The sequence below is a fragment of the Zootoca vivipara genome, chromosome 16 (genome assembly GCF_965207765.1).
Source record: "Zootoca vivipara chromosome 16, rZooViv2.hap1.1, whole genome shotgun sequence".
In the NCBI taxonomy this organism is placed as follows: domain Eukaryota; kingdom Metazoa; phylum Chordata; class Lepidosauria; order Squamata; family Lacertidae; genus Zootoca; species Zootoca vivipara.
The window spans coordinates 3,787,865-3,809,487 of record NC_142599.1 but is presented as its reverse complement, the minus strand read 5'-3'; the positions used below and the strand labels follow the sequence as shown (position 1 = coordinate 3,809,487).

The 21,623-nt window shown below is 42.7% G+C and overlaps 2 protein-coding genes across 3 annotated transcripts in view; both read left to right on the top strand.

The window, feature by feature from the left end:
* ATP6V0A2 (ATPase H+ transporting V0 subunit a2) overlaps positions 1 to 9,961 on the top strand; it is a 34,009-nt gene extending 24,048 nt beyond the window's left edge. For both annotated transcript variants that reach the window (XM_035097888.3, XM_035097887.3), the window contains exons 15-20: positions 1,056 to 1,269; positions 3,849 to 3,968; positions 5,043 to 5,162; positions 6,556 to 6,673; positions 8,197 to 8,368; positions 8,612 to 9,961. In XM_035097888.3, coding sequence (XP_034953779.1) covers positions 1,056 to 1,269; positions 3,849 to 3,968; positions 5,043 to 5,162; positions 6,556 to 6,673; positions 8,197 to 8,368; positions 8,612 to 8,711 — 844 coding nt within the window. In that variant the 3' untranslated portion in view covers positions 8,712 to 9,961. The remainder of the gene's footprint in view (positions 1 to 1,055; positions 1,270 to 3,848; positions 3,969 to 5,042; positions 5,163 to 6,555; positions 6,674 to 8,196; positions 8,369 to 8,611) is intronic.
* Positions 9,962 to 14,864: 4,903 nt separating this feature from the next.
* DNAH10 (dynein axonemal heavy chain 10) overlaps positions 14,865 to 21,623 on the top strand; it is a 130,368-nt gene continuing 123,609 nt past the window's right edge. The window contains exons 1-3 of the mRNA XM_035097917.3: positions 14,865 to 15,170; positions 16,645 to 16,719; positions 17,845 to 17,987. Of these exons, the coding sequence (XP_034953808.1) occupies positions 14,951 to 15,170; positions 16,645 to 16,719; positions 17,845 to 17,987 (438 nt within the window). The 5' untranslated portion in view covers positions 14,865 to 14,950. The remainder of the gene's footprint in view (positions 15,171 to 16,644; positions 16,720 to 17,844; positions 17,988 to 21,623) is intronic.

Here is a 21,623-nt window from a genome sequence, read left to right as displayed (position 1 = left end):
GGCCCGCGGGCCGTAGTCTGGGGACCCCTGACCTACATTTCCCCTCCAGATTTATCTTGCTGCTCCAGATTCAAAGCCTTTGCTAGGTGTGTCAAAACCTTTTCTCTTTTAGCTGTTAGCAAGTTTATATCACTCCTCTGTTGTAGTCCTTCTTAGTTACCTGAGGCCTGGAAGGTTTGTACTGAGGGTTTTTTCTGGGCTATTAATATTTTTATTTTTTATAGATTTATTGTGCTTGGGTTCTTTGTTAAATAAAGTCTCCACAGAAAACCTTTGTGTTGAAACGCTTATGGCATATATTGAAATATACAGTATAGGATTTGGCCTAGTAAAGATTTAGTGTTTGTATATAGGATAATTATTTCATTATAATAAATTTGTGTTTTTAATACACCAGTTCCTTAGCTCTGTTTGTTGATAGTTTTTTGTTTTGTTACGGACCATGTGTGCTTCAGTTGTTTGCAACTATTTGGTATGCCTTTTTATTCGAGATGGGAATTTCTTGGAATAACTTTTATGTATAACCTATTTTAAAAAATCAAGTTGATGAACAAGCACAGCTATTATTCAAGATCTAGCCTACTGTTTAAGGCTCCCAAGGCTCGCTAGCTAGAAGGGAACCTTATACGTGACCTTACATTATTATTATTATTATTATTATTATTATTATTATTATTATTCCACCCAACTGACTGGGTTGGCCCGACCACTTTGGGCGGCTTCCAGCAAATTAAAACATTAAAAACCTCCCTGTACAGGGCTGCATTCAGATGTCTTTTAAAAGTCAGATAGTTGTTTAATTCCTTGACATCTGACGGGAGAGCGTTCCACAGGGCGGGCATGACTACTGAGAAAGCCCTCTGCCTGGTTCCCTGTAACCTCACCTACTGCAATGAGGAAACCCCCAGAAAGCCCTCAGAGCTGGATCTCTGTGTTCGAGCTGCTTCTTTTTTTCTTGGCATGGACAGTATATTTATCAGCTTTCTGTGTAAAACTGATTTCCACTCTGAATACAAAAAATGAAATGAAATCCACCTTCTTTCTTATTCAATCAGGCATTTCAGGAAGAAGTACAATATTTTTTTGGTGTTCATTCCTCAACTTCTGTTCATTCTTTCCATCTTTGGATACCTGGTTTTTATGATCATCTATAAATGGTTGGCTTTTGGCGCGAAGAACTCTGAGTCGGCTCCCAGCATTTTGATTTTGTTCATTAACATGTTCCTGTTTCCTAATAAGAGAGAACCGCACATATTTTTCGAAGGACAGGTTGGTAAGCCCTATAATCTGAAAGATAGCCACAGAATTCCTTCTCTTTGTCTGTCTCCGGTCTTGCAGTAGGGTTTCCTAAAGAGAAAGCAAAACACACAACTCTTCAGCTGCATTGATTTCAAAGGAATAGTTAGGCATGTACTTAAATTTCCCCAGTTGAAATGAATGAGTTTTTAACAGTACCTAATTTAGGTTGCTTAAATGTCTCTTTTCTAATGTGGCTGAAGGTGTGGGGAGTGGAAAGATGAAAAGATAAGACTAAATCAGAAGTTAGTTTGTGGGCACAGTGGCCTGGGATGAAGTGGCATATGAAAGTTGTAGCATGGAAGAAAAAGCATAAATGTGGAAATATTGCAGCGATGCATGCAAAGTATAAACAAGGCAATATTAAGGTGTAGTTTCCCAACAATTTTCTCTTTGCTGTTCTTTCTGCACTGATTTGGTTTTTGTCTTTGTTTTGTGTATGGAGATGCAAGTGGATGGTTTGGAAGGAAGAGAGGCAGTTAGGGGAATATATGGAATTGAACAGACAGCCATACAAAAGTGTTCATTTTAGGGCTTGTAACCCAGTTTTTTTTAAAATCTTCAAATGCAGTCCTAAATACACTTATGGAGAAGTAAACCACATGGAAAACAGTTAATTGTGAATAAGCATGAATAGAACTGAATCATCAATGCATAATCTCAGTTTTGAGTTAACTGATAAATTTTTACATGTGTTGCAGGAGGCATCATATTAGGAAAGTCATTTCTTCCCGTCCCTCTTCTAGGATGGTATTTGCCAGCTGCAGTATTAACGTGACTTTCACTTTTTTATTTTAAAAAAATCTGCCTGATTAATATGGTCACCTTGGCAGGGGATCAGAAGGGTTCTTTTTAACTATTATTCTAACTTAATAAATGTTGTGGCCTTGCTTTGGTATAAACAGTAAATGAAAAAGAGCCCCAATACCAAATTGGCATTTAAGTCAGTTGTCATGCAAGTCCTTTTCCTGCAAAGAATTGACACCCGTCTGAATCCTTTCAGTAATGTATATGCCAAAGATGGGGAACCTGTGGTCCTCTAGGTGTTGTTGGAACAAAGTCCCATTAGCTCTATGCTCAGTGTTCAGGGATTGTGGGATTTGTAGTTTAGTGATTCCTGGAGATGTCCACAGTGATGTCCACAGATTCTCCCTCCTGCATGGCACTTTGTCACATTCTGATGCACTGCAGTTGCTACCGTGTTTCTCCTAAAATAAGACACGTCTTATATTTATTTTTCTTGCAAAAAAAACACACCACGGCTTATTTTCAGGGGATGTCTTATTTTTTTATTTTTATTTTTATTTTTTTATTAAGCTCTGTCGGGGCTCGGCACAGCGTGCCACTGGCTTTGCCGGCTCCCGCTCTGTTGGGGCTTGGCAGGGCGCGCGCGCTACTGCTTTTGCCGGCTCCCGCTCAGTTCAGTCGGCAGGGCTCGGCAGTTCAGGGGTCCGCAGTTCAGGGGTCGGCAGGGCGCGCGCGCCGCTGGCTTTACCGGCTCCCGCTCTGTCGGGGCTTGGCAGGGCGCGCGCGCTACTGCTTTTGCCGGCTCCCACTCAGTTCAGTCGGCAGGGCTCGGCAGTTCAGGGGTCCGCAGGGCGCGCGCGCCGCTGGCTTTGCCGGCTCCCGCTCTGTTGGGGCTTGGCAGGGCGCGCGCGCTACTGCTTTTGCCGGCTCCCGTTCAGTTCAGTCGGCAGGGCTCGGCAGTTCAGGGGTCCGCAGTTCAGGGGTCGGCAGGGCGCGCGCGCCGCTGGCTTTACCGGCTCCCGCTCTGTCGGGGCTTGGCAGGGCGCGCGCGCTACTGCTTTTGCCGGCTCCCACTCAGTTCAGTCGGCAGGGCTCGGCAGTTCAGGGGTCCGCAGGGCGCGCACGCCACTGGCTTTGCCGGCTCCTGCTCTGTCGGGGCTTGGCAGGGCGCGCGCGCTACTGCTTTTGCCGGCTCAGGGGTTGGCAGGACGCACGCGCCGCTGGCTTTGCCGGCTCCCGCTCTGTCGGGGCTTGGCAGGGCGCGCGCGCTACTGCTTTTGCCGGCTGCCGCTCAGTTCAGTCGGCAGGGCTCGGCAGTTCAGGGCTCGGCAGGGCGCGCGCGCTGCTGCCTTTGCCGGCTCCCGCTGGGTCAGGGCTCAGAAAAGCGCGCGCTGCTGCCCTTGCTGGTCCCGCTGGGTCAGGGCTTGGCGCGGCGCGAGCTGCGGATCGCGCAGGGTCCTGCTGGGTCGAGGCTCTGCGTGACGCGTGCTGCAGCTTCTCCCGGCTCCCGGTCCGTCTGCGCTCCATGTGGCGCACGTTGCGCATCCGCTTCCTGTTCCTTACGGAAGCGCCATCCAGACCTGCTTCATCACGGTAGGGTACCGGTACCCCAACACGTCTTATTTTGGGGGGATGTCTTATATTTTTTGCCGTTAAAAAATCATGCCATGTCTTATTTTTTAGGCCCGTCTTATTTTGGGAGAAACACGGTATTAGGAGAGTTTTAGTGGTTTTGTGTAGGGAGGAAGGAATCAACCTCCATATAAAACAGCTTTGTCTTTTTTGCCTCCTCTCTTTCAAAACAGATGATTGTACAGAAATTTCTCCTGTCTGTTGCTGTGCTTTCAGTTCCAGTGCTGCTTTTTGGAAAACCACTTTATTTATACTGGTTGAACAATGGAGGCCAAAGCATCGGAGCATACAGAGTATGTATTGGAAATAACTGCCTATGATAGCATGTGTGTTAAAGGATTGGCAAAATCCTTCTTCCAATTAAATGTATGTTCTCTGAATTAGTTTGATGGCTCTGTAAACACCTGTTCTCTTTTGGTTAAGGGGCAAGGAAAAAAGGATAAGGATAAACACCATTTTGTTACAGAAAAGGACATATATATGTTTTCGAGCCAAAAGTAATAAAATGAAGTTCTGTAACAGTGTAGCCCAATTGACCAGCCTATGACTATAGGCAGAGGTTGCGTTCCCGGGTATCGCACACATATGTGAAATCATGTATACTGTACTGGGGATCACCATCTAAAAGGCAAACTACTCTAAAAACCCACCCAACTCCACTACAATTGTTCTCTCCAAATCTCCTTTCTCAAACTCCAACTCTTCACAGCCTCAAATGTCAATGCAAAGGCTCATAGGATTGCTAACTGTTTTCTCACTCTTTTTGCACCATTTCTGCCATTTCCCCACTGTTTTGGGGCCATTTTTGCCTTTTTCATGGCTTTTTGCTGTTTAAATTGATTTATTTTATTCCCTGGCACCGTGCATAATTGCGGTCACACGTGTGTTAAACACATGAAAGTGGGAAGGTGCCTGTATTATTATTATTATTATTAAAAAAGCAAGGATTGCCAAGCCGGCCCAGGTACTAACATGACCCTTATCAGTTGTTGATCTTGTGAACAGTCATTTTGCTGTGAGGCTGTTTTTGGTCCTTGAGGTCTTGCCAAGTTGTGCCACTGGGAGGGTTCCCTAAAGTGCAGCTAATTCTTACTCTTTACACTATAAAAGCAATCTTAATTCAGTAGACGGTTGTGAGTAGAGTGTGTTTCAGCTCTCAAAAATTTGGGTAGCACAGAGATAGAAATACAGAAGGCTTCATTGCATTTTTAAAAGTTGGTCACCTTTCTTGAGAATGAAATCTTTAGCGCTTGGGGTTTTTTTTGGGGGGGGGGAGATGGCTTGCATGGTTGCTGTAATCCAACTTGTGCTATTGAGGTGGGGTGAGTGATACAATTCAAATAAATATATATATTTTAATTCTCCAGAAAGGCTACCGGTTAGTACGAAAAGAAAGTGAAGAAGAAATTGCTCTGTTGATAACTCACGATATTGAAGAAGGAAGCAGCTCTTTGGACCACAGGCACAAAGATGAGGAGAAAGAAGAGGTAGATGTGTGTGTTTCACAGACACTGTCTGTAGTTTGGAGCTATTTAAAAGGAATCCTCTCAGTGCAGCACAGGGTTTGTTCCCCTTCCCCTTCAGTTTGTGGTGTTATATTTCTTTTGGAAGGACCCCACCCCCTTGTGGCTTGTATGCATTTTATCAACAATCTGGAAGACTGCAAAATGTGATGTTACATATCTCTCACAGGCCATCTGCAGGATGCTGGCTCTTATTTCAAACCCCTCCTCAAAACGCCCTTTTTAGCATGTCCTGCACCCTGGCATTTAAATTAATGCATATCCCCCTGCATTTACCCTTGCCCATAAATCCCTCCCTTTCTTTCTGTTGCCTCTCCCTGTGTTAAATTTTAGATTGTAAGCTCCTTGGGGAAGGGACTTGTCATCTTGTTCAGTGGTACCTCTGGATGCAAATGGGATCTGTTCTGGAGCCCTGTTCGCATCTAGAGCAGTATGCAACCCGCGTCAGCGCTTCTGCGCACGCGCGGGTCACAATTCAGCGCTTCTGCGCATGACATCATTCGACACTTCTGCGCATGCACGAACTGCTGAACCCAGAAGTAACCTGCTCCATTACTTCTGGGTTTGGCGCGTTTGTAACCCGTTGTACGCAACCCGCAGCATTTGTATCTAGAGGTATGACTGTAATTTGTTACTGTGTTGTGCTGGGCTTTTTGAGGGTGCTATCCCCTAGAAAACTTTTATCAATAGTTCTTTCAAATGTTCTGCCTCCAGAGACCCTTTTCATGCTGAGTTGAGCACTCTAGAACTACTGCGTATTGCAGAGGATTCAGGATAGTGTTGTATGATTGACACAGCATGCTGTGAAGCCTCTACATTCCCATGTAATGCTTCTCTGTGCCTTTTGGGGGCAGTAAGGGTAAAAACTGTCCAAGGAATACTGTTTAAAAACACCATAGAGCAAGTTCAGACAGGCTGAGATGTGGCAATGCACATTACTACCTACACTGGCAGGCAGCAGCTCTCCAGGATTGTAGGCAGGATTTTCTCCCAGCCCTATTTGGAGATGCTGGGGATTAAACCTGGGACCTTCTGCTTGGTCCTTCCTGATACCTAACAAAGTCATACTCTGTTCTTTTTAATTGTTAATATTTGTCCTTGTGAGCTGTGAATTGTGTTTTATTATTTGTGGCTTCAACGAGTCCGCTGTTTTATTTGATTTATTTTGTTGTGTTGTGTTTTATGATGGGCGTAAAGCCGAATAAACTTCCTGATTGATTGATACTCTGTAGGCCTGTTGATCTCAGTGGGTCTACTCTGAATATGACTAGCACTGGATACCACCTTCTGAAATGAATTTGATGTGTCCCGGGAATTCTAAAGTGCATCTGTATGTTTACATATTATTTTGCTTTAGTTTAACTTTGCAGATGTATTCATGGATCAAGCTATCCATACCATTGAATACTGTCTAGGATGCATCTCCAACTCTGCTTCATACCTCAGGCTCTGGGCTCTTAGTTTGGCCCATACACGTAAGTATCCTGCATGCCGTCTCAAACACTCTGTTTTCTTGTTCCCACCTTGGTTCTTTAGGAATCTCTCCCCGCTTTTGATTTTAAAACAAATGTAAAACATTTAATTCTCTCTCCCCCCCATTATTTTTATTGATTTCCACATAAAGCATATTACATAATATTACATATTACATTTAGTTACATTACATTTGTTATATTTACAATTTATCTTTTACATTTGTCCATATCTTTGTTTCCTAATCTTAAATCTCAGATTACAAATTCAATTAAAAATTACAAATTCGACTTCCACACTACTTTCTTCTGCTATTTTTAGATTCGTATATCTGGTTGCGCGGTATAATATTCCTTATAGTTTCAATCCATTTTTAACTTTCTTCGTATCGTTATCAAACCTTTATCTTCTTACTTATATTCTTATATCCTCAATTCTTAAACCCCATATATCATTTTTTTTCATTTTCTGTTTTTTATTTATTGTACATTGTATTTGTGTTTTCTGTCTATATATCCAATAAAGATTTCTGATTTATTGTTGTGAGCTCATTTTCTTCTGCGAGTAATTTCTTATTAAAGATGTTATTTTAATTCTACTAGCTTGTCTATGTATGTCATAAATTTTCCCCATTCTTTCATGTACACTACACTGCCTTGCTGTCTTATTCTCGATGTTAATTTTGCAATTTCCATATATTCCACAATTTTCTTTCACCAGTCTTCCACTGATGGAATTAACTCTTGTTTCCAAACCTGAGCTAAAATTACCCTCGAGGATAAAACATTTAATTCTAATGTGCATAGTCATTGTCCTGTTCAGACATAATAAAATTTGTTTCCTACTATGTGAATGGATTGCATGAATTCAACCCTCCCTTCTCCTCTTTCCATACTGCAAGGATATTGGAAGCATCCATTTTCAGTTTTAACCTATAATCATTGTTCCCTATAATGTATGAACTTGGAGAACTGTGGTATATTGAAGCTATGGTTAGTCAAGAGGCCAGAATCTGAAAGCATGGTTTGACCTCAGCTTTTTTTTTACATAAGTTTTTATTAAAATATTTTTCATGAGTAACAAAAGTATATTCAGTATCTCTATGTTCAAATGGTAGAATTCAAATCATACGGTTCAATTACATTCAGCATGATACATTGTTGGTATGGGCAGTATTGGGTTGAGGGTGAAGAAGCAAACTGCATTTCCCTAAATTTAGACACCATAGGAAATACACTTAACTTAAAAGCGGAAGCAGATCTCCCAGTCTCGCCAGTATGGAGTGGGGACAGCAGGTCATGCAAGCTAAGAGCTTTCCACAGCTCATCCACATAGTCCAAAGCCATAGTTTCCTGTTGCGTCTGAACAGGGCATGAATAAGGTATTACATCTTCAACTGCTTTTAATAATGAGAAATGCCTATAATATGTCCCTGGTAAAATTACTTGTCCTTTAGGCATGTCATGTGGCAAAGTATTAAAAAGCAGGATTTGGGACAGTTCATTGTGTTTTTTATTTATTTTAGAATTATCAGAAGTCCTCTGGGCAATGATCATGAGAGTCGGCCTTCGTGTGGATGCGACATATGGCATCATCCTTCTGATACCTGTTTCAGCCTTATTTATGGTTCTAACAATATTCATCCTTTTAGTCATGGAAGGTCTTTCTGCTTTTCTACATGCTGTACGACTTCACTGGTATGTGTGTTCCTTTTAATGTGTGTCTGGCTTGCTAGCAAAACATTTTGGATTTTTTAATTAAAAAAATGTAAAGCTTAATTTTTCTTTTTAAAGTAAATGAATCCTTTATTGACATTAAATATGCTCCACTTGAAAGTAATTCTTCATTGTGCATACGATTCAGAGCATGTTTGCATAGCAGTTTTGAAAGGGGTCCGTGTGGTTGCCTTTATCTTAATGCAATGCTTTTTCTTCTTACAGGGTAGAATTTCAGAACAAGTTCTACGCAGGCGAAGGATACAAGTTCACACCTTTCTCCTTTCAAGACATTTCTTTACATTGTAATAGATACATTGCATAGTTTGGCTGCTGTAGTCAGTACATCTCTCTAGAGTTGTTTGAAAATAATCATGTACCTATTTGTCATTCTTGTACAGTTCATTGTAGAAAAGAACAACACTGATTGCCTTACAATGCAGCAAAATAATTTTGTAATATATAACCTCAGATTTGGATTTTGCAAACGTGGATTTCCTGGTAAATAGTCATAAAAATGTCTTTGTTTTCCAGTCACGAGCACATATAAATTGATTTTAAAACTGATTCTAAATATCTCATTGCTGCTTTTAAAAATGCTGCAGGTATTTTTAAGAGCTGTTTGTTTTCTTTTGCAAACCCTTACAGTGCATCCAATATGCACTTAACTGGAAGTAAGCCCCATTGAACCTGAGTTCAGTACTGAAAAATGCCCTGTCATTCTGCCTTGTCATTCCTGTTAGTACTACTGCACCTTCATGATTACTCATAGCTCAGAAAATCAGGCAGCAGCTGAGAATGAAGTTGCTTACCTTTCAGTGTTTACAGGAAAATATTAAGACTTTGTTAAGACATGGGCTAAGATACTGTTTAAAAGCTTTTTGCCTCTAGTTTGAGCAAGAGCTATGCTATTTTTTTGCCATTGCACATCCTACATTTTGAATATAATAGGAAGGATTTGAAAGCCATGCCAGCTTTGGATTCACTAAAAAAAATGGAAGCATATGGCCTTGAATGTTTTTAAGGAAATGCCTGTTAAGTTGACCAAGGAGCAAGTTATAGGGGCTCACAGTGATTCTCTTCCAATATTGCTACCTGAAATTATTTTGCAAGGTATTAAATATTCAAATTTAACTCCTGGTGGAACTTAAACTTCATTTGCTTAAATGAAAAAAAAAGATTCCTTGAAATTAAGTATATGCTTATGTAAGTTTCTTCAGTATTGCAGTCTGGATATCCCCATACCTTTTGTTCAATGTTGAATGGCAAACTACCTGAGTTATTACAAGTTCTCAGAAAACAATTACACACTCCATTTATGCACATCATTCCATTGCTGGAACTTAATACTTGCAAAATCAGGTTCTAGTTTAATTTTGTTTTTGACACAGCAGTGAATTTGAATAAAATTTGTTTATACTCAGTGAAGACAGCTACCTTTTAAAAGTTTTTTTAATTTCAAAATGAAAATGGAGGTATTTCACCATACTGAGTTTTATAATTGCCAGCAGAATAAATCTAGCCTTCTTTCATATTCATCTTAAATAAAAGCTAATCACTCATTTTGAGAACAAACATTGTGCCTGTTAAATTGTAGCTTGCAACGAATTATGATGGTGATGATTTAAACCTCCAGGGAACCAAGCTGTGGGGGAAATGAGGAAGAACAAGGGTTGTAGGTAAGATATGAGTCCCTAGAGAAAATGATTGGATGAGAATGGGGGAATACAAGAGGTGGGAGGAGAACTATTATTGTAGGGATGGTGGCAGGATGAGAGTGGATTGTATTGTTCAGGAAATATAATCATTACAGTGGATACAAGAGACTGCCCAGTAAAAAATATCACATCCTTAGATTAATGTAGTCTGGAACCATTCTGGTGTAACACTTTAATGGTTAAATGCATTCCTGCAGCCACTCAGAAGCCGCGCTTTGGTTTTTGAACGTTTCAGAAGTCAAACCGACTTCTGGAACGGATTCTGTTTGACTTCCGAGGTATGACTGAAGAAAACAAAACAGGGCCCAAAATTGTGACAAATCATATAGTATTTCATAATCAATTTGAAGCAGATAAATGAAATCTAGTTTGCTATTTCAAAACAAGTATTTTCCTTAAAAATTCCAGTTTACCCATTACTCCCTCCCAAGCCAAAAGTTTTTATTGTAGCCACAAACAAGAATGTGCAATGGGCTGCAGATGACCATGTGCATGAACTCTTGTATACTCAATAAAGTAATGCCATACAGCTGCAAACTTATCTTGTGCAGTTTGGTCCCTGGCAATTTTCATTAGCAAGTTTTCCTAGTAAGGCAAGCTCACATGATCTGCCACAATTTTTGATACCAATACTCAAGATAATTAATTTGGTAGTCTTTTCAGTGCTTGGCAATTGTATCTATTTCTGTCCCTTAAAAAGTAAATTAACAGTTCTTTATGGAGCAAACATATTTGTCACTTTCCAAACCATGAGAGGATAGTTTGCTTTGTGATCAGCCCAATTTCCTGAAATATTTCCCAACAAAAATACAAATTTTGGGCCGGTATGTGCCTACTGCATGACACCCTTTCCAGAGCAATGGTGAAGAGTTTTAAGAGCAATTTATTATTATCTTGTGAGTATTAACTGACCCTATCAGTTTGTCTAATCACCCTTAAAGTTACCTAAGTCAGTGAAAGCTCCGCAAATTATTATTGTATTGTGTGAATACAATTTTGCTCCAGAGAGTCAAAAAATTGGCACATGACCTGAATCAGTTTTATAGCAGGTTCGAAAGTCAAGCATTATCAACTAGTGCCATTCAGTCAGCTCCAGAGGCACCAACAACCACCTCAACCAGTTCTGAAGTCACTCCGCTGGTGATCTTGAAATAGTGTTCTGCACACTTTGTATCAAGTACTTTTACATTGCAATGTAGCTGAAACAAAATTCCAAGTATGTTAGTACTTGGCCAATAAATTATTATTCTTTTCTATTCTATTTTCATTTATTTTTGGTCTACAATTCCCATGATCCCTAGCTCGCAGGACCAGTGGTCAGGTATGATGGGAATTGTAGTCTCAAAACATCTGGAGGGCCGAGGCTGAGGAAGCCTGAACTAAGAGATTGGTAACTGCTAGCTGAAGGTCACTCAGTGAGTTTTACACCTGAGTAAAACTCACCGCGGGAAGGTAAACGGCGTTTCCATGTGCTGCTCTGGTTTGCCAGAAGCGGCTTTGTCATGCTGGCCACATGACCTGGCCAATAATGCAAGATGAGCGTGCAACCCCAGAGTCGGTCACGACTGGACCTAATGGTCAGGGGTCCCTTTACCTTTAGATTTGAACCCTGGATTCCCAAGGTCAAACTCAGAGACACTTGTCTTAGTTCTCTAGTGGTTAACTAAAGCCTTCCAGTTTATATACTTCATCATCCCTTTCTCCCACATACTTTTTTAAAACAAAAGAATAGAAAGGCTTGAACTCTGCTCTGCCATTAACACAGGGGTGGGAGATCTGTGGCTGTCCAGATGCTGTTGGACTCCCAATTCCTATCAACCCCAGCCAGCATAGTCAATAGCCAGGGATAGTGGGAGTTGTAGTCCAGCAAATACCTAAAGGTTATGGCTAACCTTGATCTGGTTGACAAGTTCTGGTTGACAAGTTCTGTAGGTAAAGGTATAAACTGCTAGGTAGGCAGGAGCTGGGACCGAGCAACGGGAGCTCACCCTGTTGCGGGGATTCGAACCTCCGATCTGATTGGAAAGCCCTAGGCTCTCTGGTTTAACCCACAGCGCCACCTGTGTCCCGGACAAGTTCTATGTTGCTATGCTAATAATGGGTAAAAGGTAATGGGTAAAGTACCCCTGGACCTGTAAGTCCACTCAAAGGTGAATATGGGGTTGCGGCACTCATCTCGCTTTCAGGCCGAGGGACAGCTTTCCGGGTCACGTGGCCAGCAGGACTAAACCGCTTCTGGCAGAACAGAACACTGACGGAAGCCAGAGTGCACAGAAAGTGTTTACCTTCCCACCACAACAGTACCTATTTATCTACTTCCACTGGTGTGCTTTTGAACTGCTAGGTTGGCAGAAGCTGGGACAGAGCAACTGGAGCTCACCCCGTCACGGGGATTCGAACAGCCTACCTTCTGATTGACAAGCCCAAGAGGCTCAGTGGTTTGGACCACAGCACCACCTGCTCCCTACTGCTATTAATAATGATGATGATGTGTTTATTAGACAAGGATTGTAGAGTTGGAAGAGATCCCAACAGTCATTAGTTGGTTCAGAAACCAGCTGGTGCAGAATTCATTGGCTAGGTTGCTCACCAGGCAGGACAGTTTCAGCATCTAATGCCAATCCTGGCCCAAATGCACTGGCTGCCAGTTAGTTTCCTGGCCCAATTTAAAGTGCTGGTTTTGATCTATAAATTCCTAAGCAGCTCAGGACCATAACACCTCAAGGCCTGCCTCTCGCCATATGAACTGACCTGGGCCCTGCAACCATCCTCAGGCCCTTCATGTGCCTTCCCTACAAGTGGTCTAGAGCAGGCATCCCCAAACTGCGGCCCTCCAGATGTTTTGGCCTACAACTCCCATGATCCCTAGCTAACAGGACCAGTGGTCAGGGATGATGGGAATTGTAGTCCAAAACATCTGGAGGGCCGAAGTTTGGGGATGCCTGGTCTGGAGGGTGGCAACACGAGCACAGGCCTTTTCTGTGGTGGCTCCTCATTTGTGGAAATCTCCCCAAGGAGGCTCATCAGGCACCTTCATTACACATTACACATGGTAGGGGATGCTTTATCCCATGTTGATGGCCTCTCAGCCGATTCCCTGGTGGCCCGCTGGAATGTGGAGTTAACCAGGGCCATTGACTGTTTGGCTCCGAAGCGCCCTCTCCGATTGCATGGAGCCCGGACAGCCCCGTGGTTTTCCCTGGAGCTGAGGGCGATGAAGCAGTTGCTGAGACGGCTAGAGCGCCGGTGGCAGGAAACTCATTCTGAATCCGAACACGGGCTAGAGCTCAACTTCGGGCTGTAGAGCTGAGGCCTAGTCTGTAAAATGGAGCCAAGGCCTCCTGTTTTACAGGATCTCGTGGCGGAGACGGGGTTTATGGGTGTGGCTTGTTGTGGCTAATCCCTGTGATTGCCCCCATGTGTCTGGATCCATGATCCCCCCCCCTCCATGACTGGCGTATCTCATGACGTTTTGAAGGATGGTATTTATTTTTGTCTTGTGGTTATTTGGTGGGGGATTTTTTTTGGGGGGGGTAGTGATGCTAAATTGTAAAGTAAAAACCCCTTGCCGTGCCCCCAAGTGCGTTGCTGTGGGTTATCCAGCCCCCCCTGGGCCTAGTGGAGGCCTAGCAGCCTGGCAGGGCCTAGGGGTCTGATAATGGCCGACTTGGTGGTTTCAGTTGCTTGGTTGATGATGTCATTTGGTTTGTGGGTGTGGCTTAGATTTCACAGGAAGGGAGGGGGTGTACTGTGGGAGGAATTCCACTTGGGGGCGCTGTTTGACTTGGTGGAAAACCAGGTTTATACCTGGGCAGGTGTGTGATTTGAGGGATTTTTGTCCCCAACAACGCTCAGGGAGTGGCCTGGATTGTTGTGTCAAAACTTCAGGACGATCGGTCAAGCGGTTACGGAGAAAAGTGGAACCTGCAGTTTCACGATTTTTACATTTATATATATATAGATTTTGTGCTGTAAACCTGTGATCTTCAGATGAAATGTGGTATACAATTTTTTTATAATAATAATAATAATAATAATAATAATAATAATAATAATAATAATAATAATAGCCCCCAGTTATAAATCACCAGGTGCTTTTTACCCATTTATCACATATACCTTAGAGCCATCACCCCATAAAGACAACCAGCACGAGCCCGGGGCCCATCTGGAATTACACTTAATGTGCCAAAAACATATGGACACAACTTTATCTCTATTGCTTTTTATTTCTTGTGGCTTTAGACTCTGCTAGCAAATGCATTTATTTTATGCACCATTTTTTTTTGTTTTTGTTTTTCTGTGTTCTATTTATATAATTTAAAAGATCTATACACTGTTGGTTCACCCCCCCCCCCCAAGCCAAAAGTAAGCTTTTTCATAATAAAGGAAAATAATAATGCTAAAGCATATTAAAATATCCTCCGCTTTCTAAGCACCCTGGCTTACATGTTTTCAATAGGCGCCTGCTTGATCTCCACAGGCAGGAGAGGAGCGGCCGCGCTGTCCCCACTGAGTTCCTCCAAAGCTGCTGTTGCGTTTCATGCTTTTTCTGCACAATGAGTTCTACACACAGATTGTCCGTAATAATTTATTTTTCATAAATGTTATTTCTTGAATTTCACACATATTTCTATGGACATTACATTGAACTTCCCTCGCGACTTCCCTGCCGGCCTTCCCCCCACCCCGGCCGCCTCGCCGTGTTTCCTCACGCTCTTCCTGCCGCGCGCCCGCCGGCCGCGCGCCGTTGCCTTGGCAACAGAGGAGCGTCGGTTGGCCTGCTAGCCGAAAGCCAACCGCCTGCCAGCCGGGCGACCGCTGCGGCACCGAGCCGAGCCGAGCCATGGACGACGTGCGGGTGCAATGGGTGGGCGACCGCCTGCAATGCGCGCTGGGCGTCAAGGACGGGGCGCCCTTCGAGGAGCTGCTCAATCGCAACGACGGCGAGGAGGCCGAAACCCTCCTGCACTTCCTCAACCTGGGCGCCAGCGCGGAGGAAGGCGAGCCCGCCGCCCTCTTCTTCCGCCAGGAGATCCGCCTCGACGAGGTCGACGTCGAGATCGGTGCGCGCGCGGCCTCTGCGGAGCCCACCCGCGGGCGTGGGCAGAGGGCCTCACCCCATTCCCCGGTTCGAGCAGGGACAGAGCGTCCCCCGGACTTCCCAGGGAAAGCCCACGTGCTCACTGCCCTCCAGATAGTTTAGGCTGCAACAGCCCGGGAGCTGATGGGATTTGTAGTCCACAATTGTCGTCTTCTTCTTCTACTACTACTTGTTTATACCCTGCCTTTCCCCCTGAAGGGACTCAAGGCGACTTATGGATAATAGATAACTGCTTCAAAGAGAGAGGGGGAAGAATCCAACAATTTAAAAAAACAATTAAATATCAATAAAGTTATATATCTATCTGGAGGGGTGCCACATTGGCTGTCCCTGGAATCCGCTCACCACTCCCCCTTCATAGGAACATAGGAGAAGTGCCTCATATCAAGTCAGATAATTGGGCAGTGCAGCCTAGCGTTGCCTGCACTGACTGGCAGTGGCAATAGTTATCCAGGGTTTTAGATAGGGGTCTCGGGACTGCACCTGCACTTTTCCTACAGAAAGTGTGTGCTCTAAGAGTGTCTTTGAGCATTTGCTGAGTGCCTTAACTCTCCGCACAAAGAATGACCATAGCCTTGTGTGCCATCTTCTTTCATTTGCCACAAACACCTGCCTGTTAGAGGCAGAGAAATGATAGAGTGTCTCTGAGCATATACAGAGTGCCCTGACCCAGTTGCTGAGTAGCAACATCCTTGCATCCTTCCTTCGACATCAGTATCTTCTGCCTTGACTATGTAAAAGAGTTATGATACACTATATATATATATATATATATATATATATATATATATATATATCCCTCCTGCATGTCTCAGAGTGCTTTCCCATCACTTTACTGTGATTTTCCCGTGTCTACATCTGTACTGGAATTGTTTTTTAATTTTTTTCATTGTTTTATTGCTTGTTGTTTGCTGCCCTGGGTGCCTTTGTGAGGAAGGACTGAGTATGGATTTAATAAATAAATAAATAAATAAATAAATAAACAAACCACACAGTCTCCAGTCCTTCCCTCATCATAACTTTCAGGTCCAAAGTTTCTTTACCGATAGTTTCTCCCAGGTAGTCAGCCCCAGCATCTTTGTTTCTGGATATCAGAAATCACAACTGAAGAACAGTTATTCAAATGTAACAATACAATACAATGTAACCATTATTTTATATATTCTAGGGCTCAGTTTGACTTCACAAACAAGCTTCAGGTTTCAGCCCTGGCTCAAATTGTGCACTCTGTGTAGTTATTCTTTCTGAACCTGCCAACTTCAAAGGAGAGGCATTCCTTTATGGAGTCCCTTTTTACTTGGATGTCAGTGGACAGAGGAGTTTCCTGTGTGCATTCAGAGTCCATGCAAAGCTCTGGACTGGACTCATGAATCCAGCTTCGTTTTATTGTACAGTAACTTCTGTATGATGCTTTTCTTTGTTTCTTTCTGAAACAGATGTTCCCTATGAAGACGACGAGGAAGAAGAAGAGAGGATGGCTGCAGCATCCAGCAGTTCAGTGGTAGACTCAAGTACGTAAAGGAAACAATTCAGGAAAAGCCTCACTAATAGCTGGAGATCCAACTACAGAAAGAGTTAGAGTTAAATTAGACGTGATTTAGGATCACAGTTTCTTTGTTTTTTAAAATGAATTGTGGGATCAGAAGGTATGTAGCACTCTGGAACACGGTATGTATCCAGGTAAGTGAATACAGGATAACAGTCTCTGGTTTTAATACTGTATTATAATTATTGGGGCTTAACTTGCTGGACTACAGCTCCCATCATCCCAGGCTATTAGAAATCTGAAGGCTAGGAGAAAAGCTTTTAATGCGTTTGCTGATCCAGCACCCCCTGTATCTGCCATAGACCTAGTTGAGAGATAGTAATTGCTGTCAAGTATAGAAGCCCTGACTTATAAGGACCAACATCTGCTTGCTTCAACCATTAGTTCTTGGGAGATTCAGTTGTAGAATGGTACTTGTAGCCTTGGAAAAATACGGCAGATATTTCAATATTTGGGGAGTGGAAAGCCCCAGGCCTGAGGGCCAAATGTGGCCCTCCAGATCCCTCCATATGGTCCTTGAAACTCTTCCCAGGCCACCCCCACACACTGGCTTTGCTTCACATCCTTAATATTTTTGCCTGACTGGAACTGTCATAAGAACTCTTGCTTGTCTGGGTGGAGAATAGAGAGAGGTGTGTGAGTATATATAGAAACTAACCTAGTGTACAAAAGGGAGGCGGAATACATTTGTTGTCCTGCCCCCATCTGCTTCTGGTCCTGCTGGGATGTGGCCCTTGGAAGATTGCCCAGAAGAGAATGAGGCCCATAAGAGAATGAGTAATCATTGTGCCGCTATTATTTGTATTTTGTTTTAAATATAAGCTGCCTCGAGAACTTTGGTTGGTAGATGGGATGAAAATCCTCCTAAATATTGGCCATGCCAACTGGGGCTAATGGGAGCTTGCCCTCACACTCCTGACTTCCCAGTATCTCGTCAGAGGTACTGTATACTGTTTCTGCACCAGGAGGCTCTATTTAGCTGTACTTGGGCCCCCTTGGAGTGAGCCCTCTCCCATAGCTCAGGTTGCATGATTGATATGTTGCACTCATGTTTGCCACTGACTTCTTATTCCAAATATTCCTTTTTTAGAGAGAGATCGAAAAAGCAAAAGTTCTCTGCCCGAAAGTAGCGAAAAACCTTTGGTGGACCACCCTTCTGCAGCTTCCTTTGGGAGTTTGACTGAAATAGAGCATGAACTGGGTATGGGCGTTGGAGGAATTAGGATGTATAAAGTAAGTGTGTTTGTCTTCAGTGCTGCCTTTCAGTGCACCAAAAACGGGCTTTCCATGGAAAAGTCAAAGCAAATAGGTCTGCTCAATGTATTAGGAAACCGTGCACAGATGGGTTGTATCCAACTAAATTAGAGTAGACCCCCCTGAAATTAATTCATCTAAGTTAGTCACGTCCATTTTGAATGGATACACCTTGAGCAGGACTATCATTGGATGCAACACATTTGTTATGAATTCCATTGAGTAATTTCATAAAAATGTCAACTTTCAGGCTCATTTTTCATTTTCATACATAATTAACATGTATTTGATGTAATTAACATCAAAGTGCAAGTAGATAAATAGGGACGGCTCCGGCGGAAAGGTAAACGGCGTTTCCGTGGGCTGCTCTGTGTGAGGGATTCCCAGTTTCCCACCCCTCACTGCTTTAACAACAGAGGGTTGTAGAGAACCCTGTGCTTCTCTACAAACAGGAGAAAAACCTCCAGTGTCCAAATTGGACTTGTCTCCAGAGTACCTCAGGCACTGCGTTCGAAACCTATTGCCACCAGTGGGGTCTCCCTCCCTGGGATCCCTACTGCCATAGGCAACTATGTGGCTCCTTTGGCTTCGCTAACCAGCCCTTTGTATGACAGGAGAAAAAGCAAAGAGTTTCCTCTTCCCCAGGAAAGCTTTGTTCTCCCCTCTTTGTCACACCTCTGAAGGTACTGAGACAGTGCCGAGTCAGTGAACGTTTAAGCACATTTAACTTTATTATTTAACTTATAAACATGAATTTCTTTGGTTCTTAAAAGCACATATCTTCTTTTTATATAACACAGACTTGTTAATACAGCTCCTGCATCTCTCTCTAACACTCTACTGCCCAACTGCCAACTCCCAACTGCCATTTAGAATGCCATCTAGCTCTGCCTCCCAGCCTATAATGGGAGTGATAGATTAACCCATGATGAACCGGAATCATCATAAGGCACTATTCCGCCACATTTGTCCCTCCCCCAAAGTCATTGCATAGGCATAGTTGCACTTTTAAACAATGCCGAAGCAATGTCTTGGAGCTTAATTAAAACCAATTAACTCAGAATTCCCTTTGTCAACAACTTCTATGTTCTACATTACTAATCAGATTCTTTTCATTTACCTTTACCTTACTTCCACCAACACACATTGATTTATTATTTATACACGTTTCCTATTGACATCCCCCCAGGTATATACAGGGTAAGGTTAAACACTTCCTTACAGTCAAAATTGGTGTATACCTCAAAACCCTATACTAAACATTTCTGGGTCTCAAATAAAACAGAATTGATTATATACCTTTAAAAACATTTCCCCCCCCCAAAAAATTCTACCAGAATTTAAATACTTTGCTGTAAAAGACATTCCCCATATCTACATAAGTCAAGTCAGTTAGATCCCATCCTAGGTTTCGATTTTACCGCTTGAACATTTTGATAATCCTCTTATCATTCTACCTTCATACTAACCTGTTGCATACAGTTTCAGCATTAACCAATGCAATAAATACAAACAAAACCTACAGTATAGACTCAAACAATTAAGTATGTTGCAGTAAAAAGATCATGTTTTCAACATTTCTCGCTGCGATATCTAAGAAACAAAAATCCTTTTCACAAAAGTCAATACTGATTTTGCAGACATAAGTTCCATCAAGTGATGTAGAGGAAAGTCTCAAACTGGAATTGTCTGTTGAACTTCTGATGACTCTGCATTAGGAGAAACGTGCTGTACTTTACTGCGTTGCTTTTCCTCTTCCTGCCGTGTCGCGTTTTCTTCGCTGCGCTGCACTTAATCTGGCTCTGCGATGCGTAGACCACCAGACTCGCACCGATGACTCTGAAGCTAGATCAGACGTTCTTTCCTTGCGACTTTCAACAAAGCTTGTTGCCCGGTTGTTTTCAACTAAAACTTTAAATATTGGTTTGACTTATATATTGAAGTTAAAGAGCTCTCTTACTTCTATTTGAGAAGTAACTGTCTCAGTCTTTGATTAGATGCACAAGGGACCGTCCGTTCTCACAAATAAGAAAGCATCTGTTTGGCATATCAAACAACTTTGATGGTGTAGTTGGCAAACTTGACCCGTTTGTACATCTTCCAGGGGATGTGAAACCTTCCTTTTCTCGCTTTCTGGCAATCATTTTCCTGTGGTCTTCTCTTTGCTTTCGAATCCTAACAGGATCAGATTCCGCATCATCAGGACAACGATAAAATGAATGAAGAGCATATGCGCATCTTTGAGCTGCTGTTTTGTCATACCTTAGATTTTCATACATACATGGGTATTCTTCACCTGATTTCAGGCAATGCTGTGCAATTAATATTTTGCCAGCAGCTTGCTTTCTAAGCTCCTGAAAATAACTCTGCAGTTTCTGTATGATATATACAAACACTGTACGTTCTTTGCTCTCTTCTTCCTCACATCCAGAAAACAATAGGCGCAATAGCTGAAATAGGTTGCTGTCCAAACAACAGTTCAGAAGGACCGCAAATTTTGCCTTCTTGATGAATTACTCCCAATCTCAACATAAATGGTTGCAAATGCTCAATCTAGCTGTAATGTTGGGGGTAATAATAAGTTACCATCAATGGGCTTGTTGTTTCCTTATTCTCTTTACTAAGTTCTCTAGTTTGCGTCCTCTCAATTGTAGTCTCAACATTCTTTTGCCCATAAAGTGTCAGAATCTCTTTACTAGTTTTTGACGTTAAGGCATTTCCCAAGTCGATTATATCCTCCCTAGGAAAGACCATCCCTCTTTGTGAACAACTCTCATCAATGATCTTGAATACACAGGGATCCTCTATATACACCTGTGCATCAGTTGTTTGGGCTTTCCCCCAAAGTTCTTTGGATGTTATATCCTCTTCTTGCTCCTCCAAGAACTGATCACTGTGTTCTTGAGCTATGGGCACGTTGTACTGTGAGGTGCTTTCCTCAGCAACTTCAGGTTTTTCAATAGTGCCTGGTGGGTGACTCTATCACCTGAGCTTGGCTAAGTCATTCCCTTTTACAAATTTTGGGAATCTCTTCAAACTAATGGAGGTACTATCATTAGTAACGGGGTTCTGAGGTAATCCTGCCCGTAATTTCATCTCCTCAAGCCGAAGAGAATACATCTCTCTCTATCTGTCCTCAATCGTTCCAGCTGTATTTCTTTTTCTGCTTCAACTCGAGCTATTTCCAACTTAATCTTCAAAATCTCCAGTTCTAAATTAGGGTTTTCTCTAGCCTCCAACCCTCCTGATCTTTCATCTCCTTCTGCCCCTCTGGGTTTTCTTACGTGTGTCATTTTCCTCACAGGAAATTATCGTCCGGATCAATTCAAATTAGGCGTGTGAGCTTTGAATTTCGATCATGACGCTGCCACCAAATAAATGTGAGGGATTCCCAGTTTTCCACCCCTCACTGCTTTAACAACATAGGGTTGTAGAGCACATATCTTCTTTTTATATAACACAGACTTGTTAATACAGCTCCGGCATCTCTAACATTCTACTCCCCAACTGCCAACTCCCAACTGCCATTTAGAATGCCATCTAGCTCCGCTTCCCAGGGAACACCTGCCTATAATGGGAGTGATAGATTAACCCATGATGAACCGGAATCATCAG